Source organism: Mobula birostris, chromosome 15 (genome assembly GCF_030028105.1).
Source record: "Mobula birostris isolate sMobBir1 chromosome 15, sMobBir1.hap1, whole genome shotgun sequence".
Taxonomy (NCBI): Eukaryota; Metazoa; Chordata; class Chondrichthyes; order Myliobatiformes; family Myliobatidae; genus Mobula; species Mobula birostris.
In genome coordinates, this window is record NC_092384.1 from 27,477,479 (window position 1) to 27,494,340 (window position 16,862).

Genomic DNA, 16,862 nt, shown 5'->3' on the forward strand with positions numbered 1-16,862 from the left:
GTGTCATTTTTGATGCTTTGCTGCACGCTTGAGTGCTCGCTGGGGGGTGCCATTGCTTTTTTACTGGTGGAGGAGGGGTTCATTGCTTTGCTGCTGCTTATACATGGGAAGGGGGAGTTGGGGGGCTTTGGGGTTCGAACATTTAACTGTCATTCGTTGTTTGGGGCACTCTGTTTTTGTGGATGTATGCAAAGAACAAGAATTTCAGGATGTATATTGTATACATTTCTCTAACATTAAGTGTATTGCAACATCAGTACTAGTGAGTCTGGTGCAGGACTTATTGCCTTAGTTGTTGAGCACAGTTAAGAAAGGGGTTGCCAGGTTGTTGGATATTGAGGGATGTGATGTTCGTGTTGGAAGGTAGTGCTGAGGTAAAGGCTCAGCAACGTTCTTTACTGAATTGTCACGCAGCTGAGAGAAGCCAAACGGTCACCTTCTGTTCCATTTTCTAACTTTTACACTTAAGATAACTACACAGATTTGAAACAAATGATCCAATTTTAAGGCAACTCCCCTCATTTTCAGAAATACTGTTCGGTTTTAGATCCTTTTATGTGTTTAGACATGCTATAGGAAAACAAGCTCACACATTATACTCTTGGCTTCAAGAATACTCAAGTTGGCTCATTGTTTACAGGCATTGGTGTGCTGATATTTTGAAACCGGAGCTCCACCTGTTGTCCAAGTTTCCTGTCTGACTTTAGAATAGGCAAATCATTGCAGCTTGTCAATCAACACATGGAAGCCCGGAAAGAAATCTGCAGTAGCAGAACTGAAGTATCTGAGAGATTGAAAGAAAAACCAAGGATTACAGGAATGAAACAGCAAAATGAGAGGAGGGATGGGCCAGGCACCTGCTGGTATATTTCTCATATTCTCTAACATCATGGGAAGAATTGGAAGAAGAAGGAGATATCTTGATACCAGCCATCCTCAGCATTCTAGACATAAAGGTTTCTTTTTGTATGAAAATCCTCTGTACATGTGCAGAAGATGTATAACTAGTACTTACCTCGATTTCTTCAGTTACAGCTTTTGAGACCTCCTCAGCAGCTGATTCCAGCTTTCCCTGTACTGTCTTTAGGAATGGTGGTGTGTTACCCATTTGATACAAGGCTGGTAAAAGCTGGAGCATAAGTATGAAATGGAAAGAGAGAAACAAAGAGAAATTCAAGGTGATAAATAAAAATACTTACAACAGTAATAATTAAGAACAAATTTAAAGCTTAACTTTTAAAGTCTCACTTAACTACTTAATCTCTCATTTCATCAATTTGGCTCAGACAGATGGGGATGTTGAGGTATGGAGTGATAATGTTCACAACAGTAGCAAGTTCCAGCAACAGCATTGAACTTTAAGACCACAATTAAAGTTTCTTTGCTTTTCTTCTTGTAATTTATTTTTTATTGAAGTTCATCATTAAACAAAACTTTCCGTAAGATGTATTTCAGATACTGGTTCATTAGTTAGAATATGCAGATGGAAAAGGATGAAAACAGATGACTTAGACAAAGTACTCCAGTCACCTGGCCCATTGTGTTTCGAATGCCAGAAGACGACTTTCCTAATGTCCCAACAGGTTGACGAAATAAAATTAGTCATCTTTGAAATGAACTCGTTTCACAAACCAGGAACAAGCTATTTAGAGCTCTGGGACTCTGTACGTCATCTCCACGTGGAGAATCTGGACTAAATTTATTCTTGCTCACCACCCCCACCTCTGCTTACAGTTTTCCAGTAAATGATTCAAAAGCAGATGGGTTCCAATATAATGCAAGACTACTTCTTCATGCAAAAAATGTCTAATGCATTTTTCAAATATCTTTGTTGGACTAATCTCTATATTTTTCAAAGTGGATATAGAGGTAGGATATTTCTCAAACTTGTTCATACAAAAGAACAGAGCATATGTGAAGCCTGGTCACTAAGTACATGTGCAATTGCAAAACCTAAAGTTTCCATTCGTTGAATACACTGCCTTTTTATAACTTGCATCAATTGATTCACTACAATTCATGTTCTCTCCAAAATAAACTCTTCACAAAATCAGACTTTTACTTGCATATTCATTCTTAATTTGTCGGAGTTGGGCTCTAAATGGCCACATTTGAGCCAATTCAGACTTGTGCTTTAAGCTCTTTACCAAGTATAGCTCCAATGCCATATTTAAGGTGTTGTTAGCAGTGTTGTTGGCCAAATCAAAGGTGGTGACGAATCAGCATACAGGAGGGAGCTTATAGTCATAGTCATACTTTATTAATCCCGGGGGAAATTGGTTTTCGTTACAGTTGCTCCATAAATAATAAATAGTAATAGAACCATAAATAGTTAAATAGTAATATGTAAATTATGCCAGTAAATTATGAAATAAGTCCAGAACCAGCCTATTGGCTCAGGATGTCTGACCCTCCAAGGGAGGAGTTGTAAAGTTTGATGGCCACAGGCAGGAATGACTTCCTATGATGCTCAGTGCTGTATCTCGGTGGAATGAGCCTCTGGCTGAATGTACTCCTGTGCCCACCCAGTACATTATGTAGTGGATGGGAGACATTGTCCAAGATGGCATGCAACTTAGACAGCACCCTCTTTTCAGACACCACAGTCAGAGAGTCTAGTTCCATCCCACAACATCACTGGCCTTACGAATGGGTTTGTTGATTTTGTTGGTGTCTGTTACCCTCAGCCTGCTGCCCCAGCACACAACAGCAAACATGATCGCACTGGCCACCACAGACTCGTAGAACATCCTCAGCATTGTCCGGCAGATGTTAAAGGACCTCAGTCTCCTCAGGAAATAGAGACGGCTCTGACCCTTCTTGTAGGCAACCTCAGTGTTCTTAGACCAGTCCAGTTTATTGTCAATTCGTATCCCCAGGTATTTGTAATCCTCCACCATGTCCACACTGACCCCCTGGATGGAAATAGGGGTCACCGGTACCTTAGCTCTCCTCAGGTCTACCACCAGCTCCTTAGTCTTTTTCACATTAAGCTGCAGATAATTCTGCTCACACCATGTGACAAAGTTTCCTACCGTAGCCCTGTACTCAGCCTCATCTCCCTTGCTGATGCATCCAACTATGGCAGAGTCATCAGAAAACTTCTGAAGATGACAAGACTCTGTGCAGTAGTTGAAGTCCGAGGTGTAAATGGTGAAGAGAAAGGGAGACAATTCAGTCCCCTGTGGAGCCCCAATGCCGCTGATCACTCTGTCGGACACACTGTATTGCAAGCACACGTACTGAGGTCTGCCAGTCAGGTAATCTAGAATCCATGATACCAGGGAAGCATCCACCTGCATTGCTGTCAGCTTCTCCCCCAGCAGAGCAGGGCGGATGGTGTTGAACGCACTGGAGAAGTCAAAAAACATGACCCTCACAGTGCTCGCTGGCTTGCCCAGGTGGGCGTAGACACGGTTCAACAGGAGGATGACGGCATTCTCAACTCCTAGTCAGGGCTGGTAGGCGAACTGGAGGGGATCTAAGTGTGGCTTGACCATAGGCCGGAGCAGCTCCAGTACAAATCTGATTGAGTTGTGCCACAACAACAACTTCTCATTCAACGCCAGCAAAGCCGAAGAGCTGATTATCAACTACAGGAAGAAGTACCTGGAGGCTCATGAGCAGGTCCTTATTAAGGGGACAGAGGTGGAGAGGTCAGTGCCTTTAAGTTCCTTGGCATTAACGTGACAGAGGATCTGTCCTGGGATCAGCACATACTTTAAATGTTATCACAAAGAAGGCACGACAGCACCTCTACTTTTTTTAGAAACGTGCGTAGATTCAGCACGTCACCAAAAACTTTGACGAACTCCAATAGTTGCACAGTGGAAAGATTCCTAGCTGGTTGTGTCATGGCCTAGTATGGAAAAAAAAACAATGCACAGGAATGGAAAAGGCTACATGAAGTGGTGGATGGACCCCAGTCCATCACAGGCAAAGATCTCCCCGCTACTGAGTACATTTACATGGTGCACTGCCACAAGAAACAACATTGGTCATCAAAGACTCCCCTCTGTCCTGGCCATCGCCTTTTCCTGCTGCCACCATTGGACAGGAGGTACAGAAGCCTTGTCCTACACCACCAGGTTTACGAACAGTTATTACCCTGCAACCATCAGGCTCCTGAACTGGCGTGAAATTCAATCACTACTCTGAACAGATTCTATGACCTACGGACTCACTTTCGAGGATTATTTACAACTCGCATTCTTACTATTACTTTTTTTAAACTTGCAAAGTTTGTCTTCTTTTGCAGTTTGGTTGTTTGTCAGTCCTTGTCTAACTATGTATAAGTTTTTGTAAAGTTTATCGCATTTCTTTTTCCTGTAAATGCCTGCAAGAAAATTAATCTCAACGGTAAAATTGAGATTAATTTTCATAATCTTTGATAATAAATTTGCTTTGAACTTTGAAGCTAGTTTTGATGAATAAGATGCTTATTACGATTTGCTAAAAATCATAATACAATGAAAAATGTTTCAAGCATTTTTTAAAAATTAAAAAATGTGTTCTTCTCCAAATATTGGTAACCATGATAATTCAAACATACTACCTAGTATACTTTGTAAAGGTTATTTCTTAAACCATGTCAATGTATACTCCAATCGGCCTTCATTTCAGCACAATGGTGCAGTAAAATATACTTGTAGATTAATAGCCGAGGCAACATTTCGTGTCCTTGAGCAAGGCACTTAATCACACATAGCTCTGCAACGACACTGGTGCCAAGCTGTATGGGTCCTAATGCCCTTCCCTTGGACAACATTAGTGTTGTGGAGAGGGGAGACTTGCAACTGCTGTTCTTCCATACAACCTTGCCCAGGCCTGTGCCCTGGAGAATGAAGACTTTCCAGGCGCAGATCCATGGTCTCGCAAGACTAACGGATGCCTTTACTTTAGATATTTAATAATTTAAAAAGACATCAGTCTTTCCAGGGACTCACTGTGGTTAATGTCTTGGCATCCTTAATGATTTCTTCAGCAAATATTATATCTTCTTGCTTTTCTTTTTCAGATCCATTATTAATAATGTGCAAATATTCTTGCACTTTCTCACACATACCGTCCACCATCTGTAAAAACAAGAGAGCAAGTTATTTTGGATTTGATGTATTGCTTGACAATAGGTATTACTTTTTACGTCCCTACTTGCCGCTATTGGTCAGTATGTACTACTGTAACTTTTTATGCCAACTTTTCCCAATCAACCTTACATTCTTTGCAATGTAGTTGCAGGTTCTATGGAGCTATTCTCTAAACCCTCTTTCCAACCCTAACAAAATCTAAATGTAAAAGAATCTTCATATCCAGGAACTCACTGATTATTATTAAATTATTAGCATTAATATAAAATTTAAGAAAAATAAGTGCACAAATTCAGTTTTAACTTCACTTTACCATAAGTTTTGCAATTTTACCTTTGATGCCATGGATATAGTTTGACAATACAATGTTAAAATTATCCCCATTATTAAGATTTTAAATTCCACTACTTTTTCCAAAGGAAAACAACTCAGTTACTTTCTCCGAACATGCTTACTGTTAACCATTGTCAAAAGTAATGATAAATGCAGATTTTTCCCCATTAGTATTGAAAGATCTTCCTACTTGTTGTGTGGAACTTGTTACAATTCTTTCCTGTAGTCGAAAAGCCTGCTCTGGAGAAACTTTCTTCATCTGATTGTTTCGAAGGAGGTAAGATTGCACCTGGAAATGAAGAATTGGCTATTAAAGACTGGTACACTTCCAAGCCAGCGTGCACACTCATTGCTTTAACAATTCCTTTCGGCAGTGCTGTGGAACATATTGATCAATGATCCTTACCTTCTGCAGAGCTTCCTCAGTTTTCTCCGGGTTGCTACGACAAGCCTGGGATACATCACTCATCGGTAAAGGCATTGACCTCAGTGTATAATTCCTAAAAACCACCACAATTATTACACATAAGACTGATTGATCTACATTAAAAATCACAAAATAATCACTAAAATAGTGAGAGAATGAAGCAGGACAAAGTTATTTCAGAAACTGGAACCATAATTTTTGGTCTTGTTTCTTCTATCAATACTTTTCATTGTCATCATCAAATGCCTGTTACACCACTGGTATCTAGGGTAGCAATATCAACACTTTTATTCGAGGCAAGAGTTCAGAATTTTCTTGCGTTAGTTTGCAGTGAATCTTTTTAAAATTTTTACTTGATTTAGTATTTATGACTTAAACCAATGCTTTTCTGTACCCCAGACTCTCACTGGTTTCATTCAAAACAGAGGTTGATAGATTTCTGGGAAGTAGAGGAATCAAAGGTTATGGGAATTGGGCAGAAAAATAGTCCAAAAGAAGCAGCCGCTTTCATGTTTATATTTCCTCACAACAGACAAGATCTTGTTGAAAGGTGGATGAGTCTTGAGAGAGCGAATGGCCGATTCTACTCGTATTCCTCACATTCTGCTGTTGAACGCTACAATGGGATGGTTCTTGCACCTGGAATGCTGCCCTAATTTATCTAAGGTGAGTGGCAGAAGGAAGATCTCACAGCCTTGCGCCGGGCATCCAGATTCTGTTATGACTGGCCCTGACATGCTGCAGAGTTTTACCTTGACAAAACTTAAATGGATCTTATGAGTTTTACATGCCTCAGAAATTTACAAATATTTAACAATTATTAAAATGCATAATTTTAAAAAGTGGTTCAGAAATAAAATAGCAGTCAGAAGACATTAAAAAATACTTAACTTCCCTTTAACTCCCAAACTGCAGATCTGGAAGCCCCAGTGAAAGCAGTGTCTCGGAATAGGCAGTAAGTCAAATGCCAAGTCTGCTGGCGCAGGACATGAGGAGCAATTGCCCAGTGCACTGACGGAGAATTCCAGCCAGACTGAATGAGTGAAACAGCAGGGGGGGGGGTGTGTCCAGCATTATCTGTCACTCAGTAAGTCCTGGCATGCAGGCAAGGTTGGGCACAAGTCCTGGAGTTCTTTGCACAACAGCATGCGACTCAGTTCAAAGGGCCGAGGGTGGTAAATCCCTTCGAAAGTGCGGGTTCTATTATATTGGATTGGTCTTAATGTGAATCTTTAACACACACAAAAAAAAACTGCAGACTTTTATTACAGAGTTACATTTCACAGAAAGTCGATATTAGCAGTACATTATATCACAATTACCTTTCTAGAGCCCTTGCAACATCCAGGAATCCCACTGCTGTTGTATTATTCTTGTCCCAGATCACAGTTCTGTCGTTACAAAATCATAATCGTCATTAACTGTTCTACATCTGCAAGCAACGTCTATATCACAAGTATGATGGAAAATTGTCAACTGTGTCACAGATAGACATTATTTACACTATATCACATGATAATTGCTTATAAAATATCTTTTTGTATCATCACTCATTTTATAATGACATACACATGATTGCATCAAAATTTAACAAAACAGTCATAGTGTCATATGGCACAAACACATCTCCCTGGTTCCACTATATCCATGCCACCATTTGAACATATCAACACTAATCCCATTTACTCACATTAGGTTCATAGCCTTCTAACCTTCAGTGCTTCAAGTACTCGCTTTAGATGTTGTGAGAACATTTGCCCCCACCATTTCTACAGGCTGCACAATCCAAATTCTCATCACCATCTGTGTTAAACATTTCCCCCTCAGACCCCTCTCACCTTAAACCTATGCCTCCTAGTCTTAGACACCCTCACTGCGTGCAAGGAAATCAAGATAACGTTTTTAGAATTTACATTCCCCCTTAGAACCTCATTGAAATCTAACACATTCATGGACAGGAAGTGCCCCAGAAGATCATTTAACCATACCAAGTGTTTTCATGTCTACTGCACTGCAACCACACTTCATGTGCTCTGTAAGCTACTCAGCGGGATGCCAAGAATTTTCACTGTAAGCAATGATAGTGACAGCTATAGCCCAATTTTACTTTCATCTGTGAAACTAACATAGACAAAAAGGACACTTTATACCAACAGAAAGCACCTCAAGTGGTGAAATTTGGATCGAGTTAGTTTTGGCTCAGTTGACTGCACTCTTGTCTGGGTCACTGGTGCACTGAGCTTCTGGTGAGTATTAAACACTGTACTGTTGGAAGTGCTGGTAGTCATTTAGAACTTTCTCTCAGGCAGATGCAAGGGGTGAGAAGGCACCAGCTCAGAGAAGAGGAGTTTATCTCCAGTGGTTTAGCCACAATGTACCCCTCAGCATTACTGAAAATAGATTATGCAGCACTGCTTACGAGAGCTGGCTGTTCATAAACCAAACAGCAGTAACACTTCAGAACGTACTTGCTAAGATGTGCTTTGGGTCACCATGAAAGGGATGTGAAAGATGCCGTACAAACACACAAATTATGGGAAGGAGTCACAACTTGCCCCATCAACATCATGCTGATCTGATTGTAATCCCCGCTTCCCTGTGATAACCTTTCACCCTCTTGCTCACCAACTTCCTGTCTTAAAAATACACATATCCACAGCGTTTTTGTTTGAGGAAGAGAGTTTTGTTGACACACAACCTCAGAAAATTATTGGCAACCCTTTACTGTTAAATAATAACCCCAGATTCCAGAATATCACACAAGGACAAAACACAATCTCCACCTTCTCTTTTCCCTTTGATAATCATTGATACAAACACCATCGATAGAATTGGATGTTGATAAAAGACTAATTCTCTGAGTGGATGCTCCTGCAGAATGGGTCTGTAACACAACCCCTGATGTCCACTTGCTAACATTAATAGATGAAAATCAGATGCTTTGAGTGTGTGAATTCCTGGAACTGGACTGTCTCTAAATAAGGATTTTCATTTGTTCTCAACTTAGTCAATCCATCCTGAGCACACTTACCCCAAGCTAAGAAAAATAGAACAAGAAGTTCCGTTTGGATGCCTTGGTAGGGTAGCGGTCAGCACAATGTTATTACAGCTCAGGACTTTGGAATTCGGAGTTCAACCCGGCGCCCTCTCTAAGGAGTTTGTAATTTCTCCCCATGGAATGCATGGGTTTTCTCCGGGAGATCCGGTTTCCTTCCACAGTCCAAACACGTACCGGTTAATAGGTTGATTGGTTATTGTAAATTGTCCCATGATTAGGTTAGGATTAAACTAGGGGTTGTCGAGGGTTTCTGTGTGGGGCATCTCAAAGGGTCAGAAGGGCCTATTCTGCAGTGCATCTCTAAATAAATCAAATTGTTAAGATGAAATGTTGTCAACCTGAAATGTTAACCTTCCACAAATACTGCTTAACTGATGAGGATTTCCAGCTTTTTCAGCATTTTCAACTCATACTGACTCAGAGATGAAAATGTTACAAAACAAAGTTGACATTAGTGTCAAAACTCAAGTCCCGTAATGAGTGCTGTTTAAGGGCTTTAATTAGAATGAAAGTAGGAAGTGAAAATATCAGGATTTCAGGAAGTTGACACTAGGAAATGCTTAAGGATGAAAGTAGAGACAATGAAGACAGAGTAAATGTATACCTTAGACAACTTATGCAATTGGTTCCTCAATTTCCTCATCTGCAAACCCCAATCAGTTCAGAACAGCAACAACATTTCCCTCACAATCCCCATCAGTGCAAGGCTGTGAGCTTAGTTCCCTGCTCTACTCACTTTACACTTATGACTATGTGGCTAAGCACAGCTCCAATGCCATATTTAAGCTTTCTGAAAACATCTCTGCTGTTGGCTGAATCAAAGGTGGTAACGAATCAGTATATAGGAGGGAGATTGAAAATCTGGCTGAGTGGTGCCATAACAACAACCTCTCACTCAATGTCAACTAGACCAAGGAACAGATTATTGACTACAGGAGGAGGAAACCGAAGGTCCATCAGGTGATCAAAGATGGAGAGGGTCAACAACTTTAAATTCCTTGCTGATATCATTTCAGAGGACCCGTCCTGGGCCCAGCACGCAAGTGCAATAAGGAAGAAAGCATGACAACATCTCTACTTCCTTAGAAGTTTGTGAAGATTCAGCATGACATCAAATACTTGACAAACCTCTATAGATGTGTGGTGGAGAGTATATTGACTGGTCGCAACACAGCCTGTTATGGAAAAACCAATGCCCTTGAATGGAAAAAGAAGTGGATACGGCCCAGTCCATCACAGATAAAGCTCTTCCCACCATTTAACATTTCTACACAGAGCCATGTCTCAGTAAAACAACGTCCATAATCAGAGACCCACACCACCAAGGGCATGCTCTCTTCTCACTGCTAGCATCAGGAAGAATGTACAGGAGCCTCAGGACTCACACCAGCAGGTTGAGGAACAGTTATCACCCCTCAGCCATCAGGCTCTTGAACCAGGGGGGGATAATTTCACTCAACTTCACTTGTCCCATCACAAAAATGATGGACGGTGAAATTACTGAACAAGAATCTTCAGGCCTGGATTATTAATCTGGATGAGTCTAAATTCCACCATGACTGGTCCATAATTTGATTTAACCAACCACTGACTCAGTACAAGCTAAATTAATGGTAGATAATACAGGCTGGATCTGTCATTTAGGTCTGCACTCCAGAGATGAACAATTGAAAAGAACATCATCTTTTTCTACGTAGTAGCAATTGTGTTGATAATAGTAAAGTTAATGAGGATCAGTTTCAGTTACTGGGAAATTACATAATCAATGTATTTTTGACAGTTTGAATACACCCTTCCTGTTGATTCTGTGCAATTTTCATATTTCAGTACTGGTAATCACCATTACACATTCTAGAAAATAAATATCATTGACCATTCTAAAGCAGTACCAGTCATAGTCTCTGGAGAAGTTGTACTTGACTCTGTATATTCATCATCAGAGAGGGCATTTTATTGGAATCATGTTACTTGCTGCGTCAGCACTGTGAAGATTCAGTTGTGTATTCAAGTAGTTTTACACTGTTGTAACACAATCCAGTCCCTCCCAGTTTATGATTGCCTGATTTATGGAGAGTCTGTGTACATGAACAATCGTTTCTGGGAAACTAGTTGGAATCATCCGCTGCTGCGGGATTGCAGGCATTTCCTACAGGGTGGGGAAAGAGCACCCCTCCCTCCCCTCCCCTCTCCACACTCCTTCAGCACCACAGCTGAGCTGAGCAGGACTGGGAGCACTGAGCAGATTCATTCCGTCAGTGAGGTGTACTGACACCTGCTCACTCTCCTGTCACGGCTATTTCCGTAATCCTCTCCCACACACCTTTTTCTTCGTGTTACAGGCAGTTCTCAGGAACAGAACAGAGTCCTATTCTGGGATGACCTGTAAAGTGTAGAACTATTTTTTGCCCAACTTTGCTCACAGTCCACGTGACATAAACTCTTGGTGACAGAGGGCTAATTCATATTACGTGTATAATCACACATACTCAAGAGTTGTATTAATCTGCAAAGCTTTGGCCAACATCTTTGCTCCAATGTCTCCCATGGCATTTCCACTGATATCAACCTTTTTCAGGCAGGTGTTGCTGCCCAGAGCATTAATGAGAACATTTGCTCCAGATTTTAATCGTGAATCTGCGACCGACAGCGACTGGAGAGGCTGAAAAGAAAAAGAAAACCTTAAAAAAATTATTACCTTATAAACTGTACTTGGATCACACTTTCCCTCCTGTTACTTCTTTGCTTTCTTGCCCATTTATATAATTAACAGCTAAAAGGGAAAGCTAATGGCTGGATCGAAGGCTTTGATCTATGCTGCACCGTGACAACTAGGAAAAGGGACTGGGCTTTATTTGTTACATGTACACTGAAATGCATTGTCTGCATCAACAACCAACACACTCTGAGGGTGTGCTACGTTGGTAGCCATGCTTCAGGCGCACACCCAGAAATTACTAGTCCTAACCCGCACATCTTTGGAATGAATGCGGAAACCAGAGCGCCCAGAGGAAACCCATGTGGGAAGAATGTCCAAATTCCTTACAGACAGCACCAGGAATTGAACTGAAAGTGTTGTGCTAATCATCATGTTACTGTGCTGCCCTCCAACTTTTAAGAGCCTGCTGCCCACGGACTCCTCCTGGCAGGGGTTGGGCACTCCCTCTGTGGAGGGTCTGAGAAGCAAGCCCTGCCCTGCACTTCTAAGCATTTGTAGGTTAGGACACTGAGTGCTCTGCATCTCCGTAGCAGTCAAATCAATTCATGCTATTGTCTTCACTATCATCAGTAAACTGCTCTTAAAATTGATTCGTAAACACGAGGAATTCTGCAGATGCTGGAAATTCAAGCAACACACATCAAAGTTGCTGGTGAACGCAGCAGGCCAGGCAGCACCTTTGGGTCTCGGCCCGAAACGTTGACTGTACCTCTTCCTAGAGATGCTGCCTGGCCTGCTGCGTTCACCCCCAACTTTGATGTGTGTTGCTTAAAATTGATTCCCAAGCTTTCAGAATCTGAAAGAAAACCTGAAGCCAACACGACATTTTAATACGTGAATTATCAAATCAGAATATCATTTCGTTTCCCCAATTCCCACAACTCCCCCTCCTCGAAGCAATTTCGTTGTTGGGAGATATTGTGAATCTGCAACTAGAAGCTTTCATAAAAGATCCTGAAGATATACCAAAGTACTTTTCCTTTTCGTAACGTGAGGCAATTTAAATCCAGTTACGTAAATACACAACTGTATCAGGTCAATGTGCAGTACGAGAGGAGGAAAGCATTTAACAGCTTGAAAACTAGTTGAAAGACTGGAAGTAATATCTGTTTCCTTTTTTATCAAAAAGCTTTTATGTTTTTGCTATAAAAATTTGCCCCCCTTTGTCTCTGCCCTCTTCCTATCAGCCATCTTTTACAAATATAGGCCATTCCTGTGTTACAACCGCCTGACTTATGGACATACAAATATGTTCTCTTTATGTTGTTATTAAAATGTTTCATTAAAACTGCTTATATTACATGTTCCATTAATTTAATCAGGGTAGTGTTGGTGTGATTATTCAATGAAATGAAACAATGGCAAGTAAATGTAGAACAGTATGATATGGGTTACAAGAGAAAATGTATGTTTCCAACTTACAAAGTATTTGCCTCACAGACGTTTCTGAGAACAGAACGCTTGCATAAACTTGGAGACCACCTGTACTTGCTTTTTACCAAAGTTTCAAACTTCTGGTAGTGATAAAGGATCAGCTAATTTTGTAACCTTTTTTTTCTTCACTGGAGTGCCTTAATTCGAAATGTTTTGATTTTATTTTTATTTTATGATCAGATAAAATAACTGGAGGTGATACACTTACACATTCTTCATCCTGGATAAGCTGGACAATCCTGTGAAGAACATCTGCCAAAGCTCTGAAAATATTAATCCAAACATATACAGTTAATTCAAGTTGGTCCAAAACACAACCAGTAAGTGTTCTTTAAAAAAAATGTCAGCATGTGACAAATCCTATATTTACTTTGATTTTATACTGAAATTTTTCCCAAGTGCTACATGTCGGATAGATTTGCTTCTCCCAATAGATAAGACCAATGTTACCATGTCAGAGTCAAATCCTGCAAAAGAGAGGAAACATAAAGTGAACACCATCAACTTGATCTGAGTCGGTCAAATTGTTTCTGCAGGAAGTCACCTACCATTGTCCGATAAATCTAGACTGCTGATAGCACTGGCGTCGATAATATGATCCTGAATCACCTGAGCACCTGCTGATCTCAGCTGAACAAGACAACAAAGAGAAGAGGTTTGCTTTAATAGGCACTCTAGGCTGCACTTGCTTTCGTGCTTTGCGCCTGAAGGGTTGAAAACCAAAGACCCACCCAGGCTGGTTAAAGGTGACAGCGATAGTTAGGCGATAGTTAGCCAGTGAAGGGTCTCGGCCTGAAACTGTCAACTGTACTCTTCTCCATAGATGCTGCCTGGCCTGCTGAGTTCCTCCAGCATTTTATGCGTGTTGCTTGGATTTTCAGCATCTGAGGGTTTTCTTGTGTTCGTGTTAGACATTATTTATTCGCACTGAGTGAAACAAACTTATAGATGATTCCTTTTCAATGGTCACTCATAAATCTCTGCACTGAAAGTTCCTGAGGGCTGAGTCCGAGGAGTTACTGAGTTGTACACCACAAAAAGTAGACCCTTCAGCCCGTCATCCCTATGTCACCCACATACACATTTAGACGACAAGATGGATTCAGCCCAAATCTGCTCCAACATTCAAACATGACTAATTTATTATTCCCCCTCTGCTTATCCTTCCACCTTCTCCCCATAACCTTTGACACCCTTATTAATCAAGAACTGATCAACCCCTGTGTTAAATATACCAGATGACTTGGCCTCCATAGCTGTCTGTGGCAATGAAACCCATATTTTCATCAGCCTCGGGCTTAGGAAATTCCTCCTTGTGTCTGTCAAAGGGGACATCGTTTTATTCTGTGATCTCTGGTCCACTGTTGGAACCAGCCTCTTCACGTGCACTCTCTCTCAGCCTTTCAATATTCAGCAGGTTTTGGTGAGATCTGGCCTCATCTTTCTAAACTACAGCAAGTAATGCTCTTCATGTGTTAACCCTTTCATCCCCAGAATAGTTACTGCAAACCTCCACTGGACCCTTTCGGAATGCCAGCATATCCTTCTCTAGTTATTTTTACTTTCTACCTTATCACTCACCATCATAATTTTATACACAATACCTCTATCAAAGTCACCCCCTCCATACCATCCAGCCTCCTCTGCTCCAGGGGAAACAATCTTAGCCACTCACCAATGTGACACCCAGCTCCAGCCTGACGTATCTAACCAATCCGAGAGCAGCCGGCCCAGAGAAGTGGATGAGGAGGAGGCTGAAGGCAATAACAAATCCACATTCTGTATTTTCACCCTTGGGTGCCTCCCAGTAAGTAAACAGGGCTGCCTTATTGTTGAGGCCCACTGTAACATGGTGGCAGGTTGCACAGGAGAAAGTGACGTTAAATTCTTTTGCTTTACTATAAATAGGAGGCTGCCTATGTTGATGAACATGGGCATGTGGCCAAGTGGTTAAGGCATTGGACTAGGCGACCTGAAGGTAGTGAGTTCGAGCCCAAGCCGAGGCAACGTGTTGTGTTCTTGAGCAAGGCACTTAACCATACATTGCTCTGCGACGACACTGGTGCCAAGCTGTATGGGTCCTAATGCCCTTGACTTGGACAACATTGGTGTTGTGGAGAGGGGAGACTTGCAGCTGGTCTACCATACAACCTTGCCCAGGCCTGCGCCCTGGAGAGTGAAGACTTTCCAGGCGCAGATCCATGGTCTTGCAAGACTAACGGATGCTTTTATATTGATGAAACTGCACTTCTGTTATTTCGTAGCTGAGCACTTTTTCAATTTGCTTTTGCTGATCATTAATAATGTAGAAATTCAAGTTCTTCTCTTGTTTTGTTAGAAAGCTGGCTTCAATATTCTTCTACTTCCTTCAGATTTAACAATATTACCAATTTAGAGTTGCTGCTTTAATGTACATGACTTTCTTTTTCACTTCGATGCATTGAAACAAGAATTATGAACCCAGGACAAGTAGTGCACATGTTGGAAAGATTTTAAGTGTCAAGATATAGAAAAAGGTCATTATCTTATTTTTCTTTAACACACAAAATGTCGCATAGATGCCCTCTAGGAAGTGACGCATCGCGTTCAGAGTGCATAGCTTACTGCTCATTACCTCACAGTTACTAAGATCCAAGTGCACATCACAGACATGAGTGTTGTAGGCCAGGCCTTGAAGAATGGCTCTGTGGAGTATAAAGATAAACACTATCAGCAAAGCAAATTGCCAGTCTAAGCACTGGATGCGGAAAATGTAACTCATTTCAAGAACTTGATGATGGTGTTTAGCAGTACAACTGGAATTTCCAAAATTGATTTCACATTAGTTCTGGAGGTACTCAGCCCGAAACATTGACTGTTCATTAATTTCCATAGATGCTGCCTGACCTGCTGAGTTCCTCCAGCATTTTGTCTGCATTGCTCTGGATTTCCAGCATCTGCAGAACGTCTCCTGTTTTCACATTTACAGCTTCTTTTTCTCGTTGACTTTCTCAGGACTACAGGCCAGACTGTCTGACCGATCTCTGGTTTTCATGGCTCTCACGTGGTCCGTACATACCCACTGTGTGGTGAAAAAGGCACAACAGTGCCTCTTTCACCTCAGACGGTTGAAGAAGTTTGGTATGAGCTCCCCAGATTCTAAGAACTTTCTACAGGGGCACAATTGAGAGCATCCTGACTGGCTGCATCACTGCCTGGTATGGGAACTGTACTTCCCTCAATCGCAGGACTCTGCAGAGAGTGGTGCAGACAGCCTAGCGCATCTGTAGATGTGAACTTTCCATTACTCAGGACATTTACAAAGTCAGGTGTGTAAAAGGGGCCTGAAGGATCGATGGAGACCCAAGTCACCCAACCACAAACTGTTCCAGCTGCTACCATCCGGGAAACGGTACCGCAGCATAAAAGCCAGGACCAACAGGCTCCAGGACAGCTTCTTCCACCAGGCCATCAGACTGCTTAATTCATGCTGATAAATTGTATTTCTATGTTATATTGACTGTCCTGTTGTACATACTATTCATTAAAAATTACTATAAATTGCACATTGCACATTTGGATGGAGACGTAACATTAAGATTTTTACTCCTCATGTATTTGAAGGATATAAGAAATGAAGTCAATTCAATTCAATTCAGACTTTATTTTCAAAACCTACTATGTGGGAGACACACAGTGCGAGTGCATCCTGATTTACATCACAAATGTTTTTCCTTTACATGACCTTCAAAATCTATTTGCCTTATCTCAGCCTGCACTACCGTGAAAGACCAATTTCACTTCATCTTTTTTAACAAATCACCCAGA

General features: G+C 41.3%; 1 protein-coding gene across 1 annotated transcript in view; it reads right to left on the reverse strand.

Moving 5' to 3' along the window:
* The window catches only part of carmil2 (capping protein regulator and myosin 1 linker 2), a 170,075-nt gene that overhangs the window by 51,747 nt on the left and 101,466 nt on the right, over positions 1 to 16,862 (reverse strand). Inside the window, exons 17-26 of the mRNA XM_072279510.1 lie at positions 15,670 to 15,739; positions 13,604 to 13,685; positions 13,426 to 13,522; positions 13,264 to 13,318; positions 11,392 to 11,564; positions 7,170 to 7,238; positions 5,827 to 5,920; positions 5,611 to 5,709; positions 4,947 to 5,075; positions 1,016 to 1,129 (exon numbers count right to left, since the gene is read on the reverse strand). Coding sequence (XP_072135611.1) covers positions 1,016 to 1,129; positions 4,947 to 5,075; positions 5,611 to 5,709; positions 5,827 to 5,920; positions 7,170 to 7,238; positions 11,392 to 11,564; positions 13,264 to 13,318; positions 13,426 to 13,522; positions 13,604 to 13,685; positions 15,670 to 15,739 — 982 coding nt within the window. The remainder of the gene's footprint in view (positions 1 to 1,015; positions 1,130 to 4,946; positions 5,076 to 5,610; positions 5,710 to 5,826; positions 5,921 to 7,169; positions 7,239 to 11,391; positions 11,565 to 13,263; positions 13,319 to 13,425; positions 13,523 to 13,603; positions 13,686 to 15,669; positions 15,740 to 16,862) is intronic.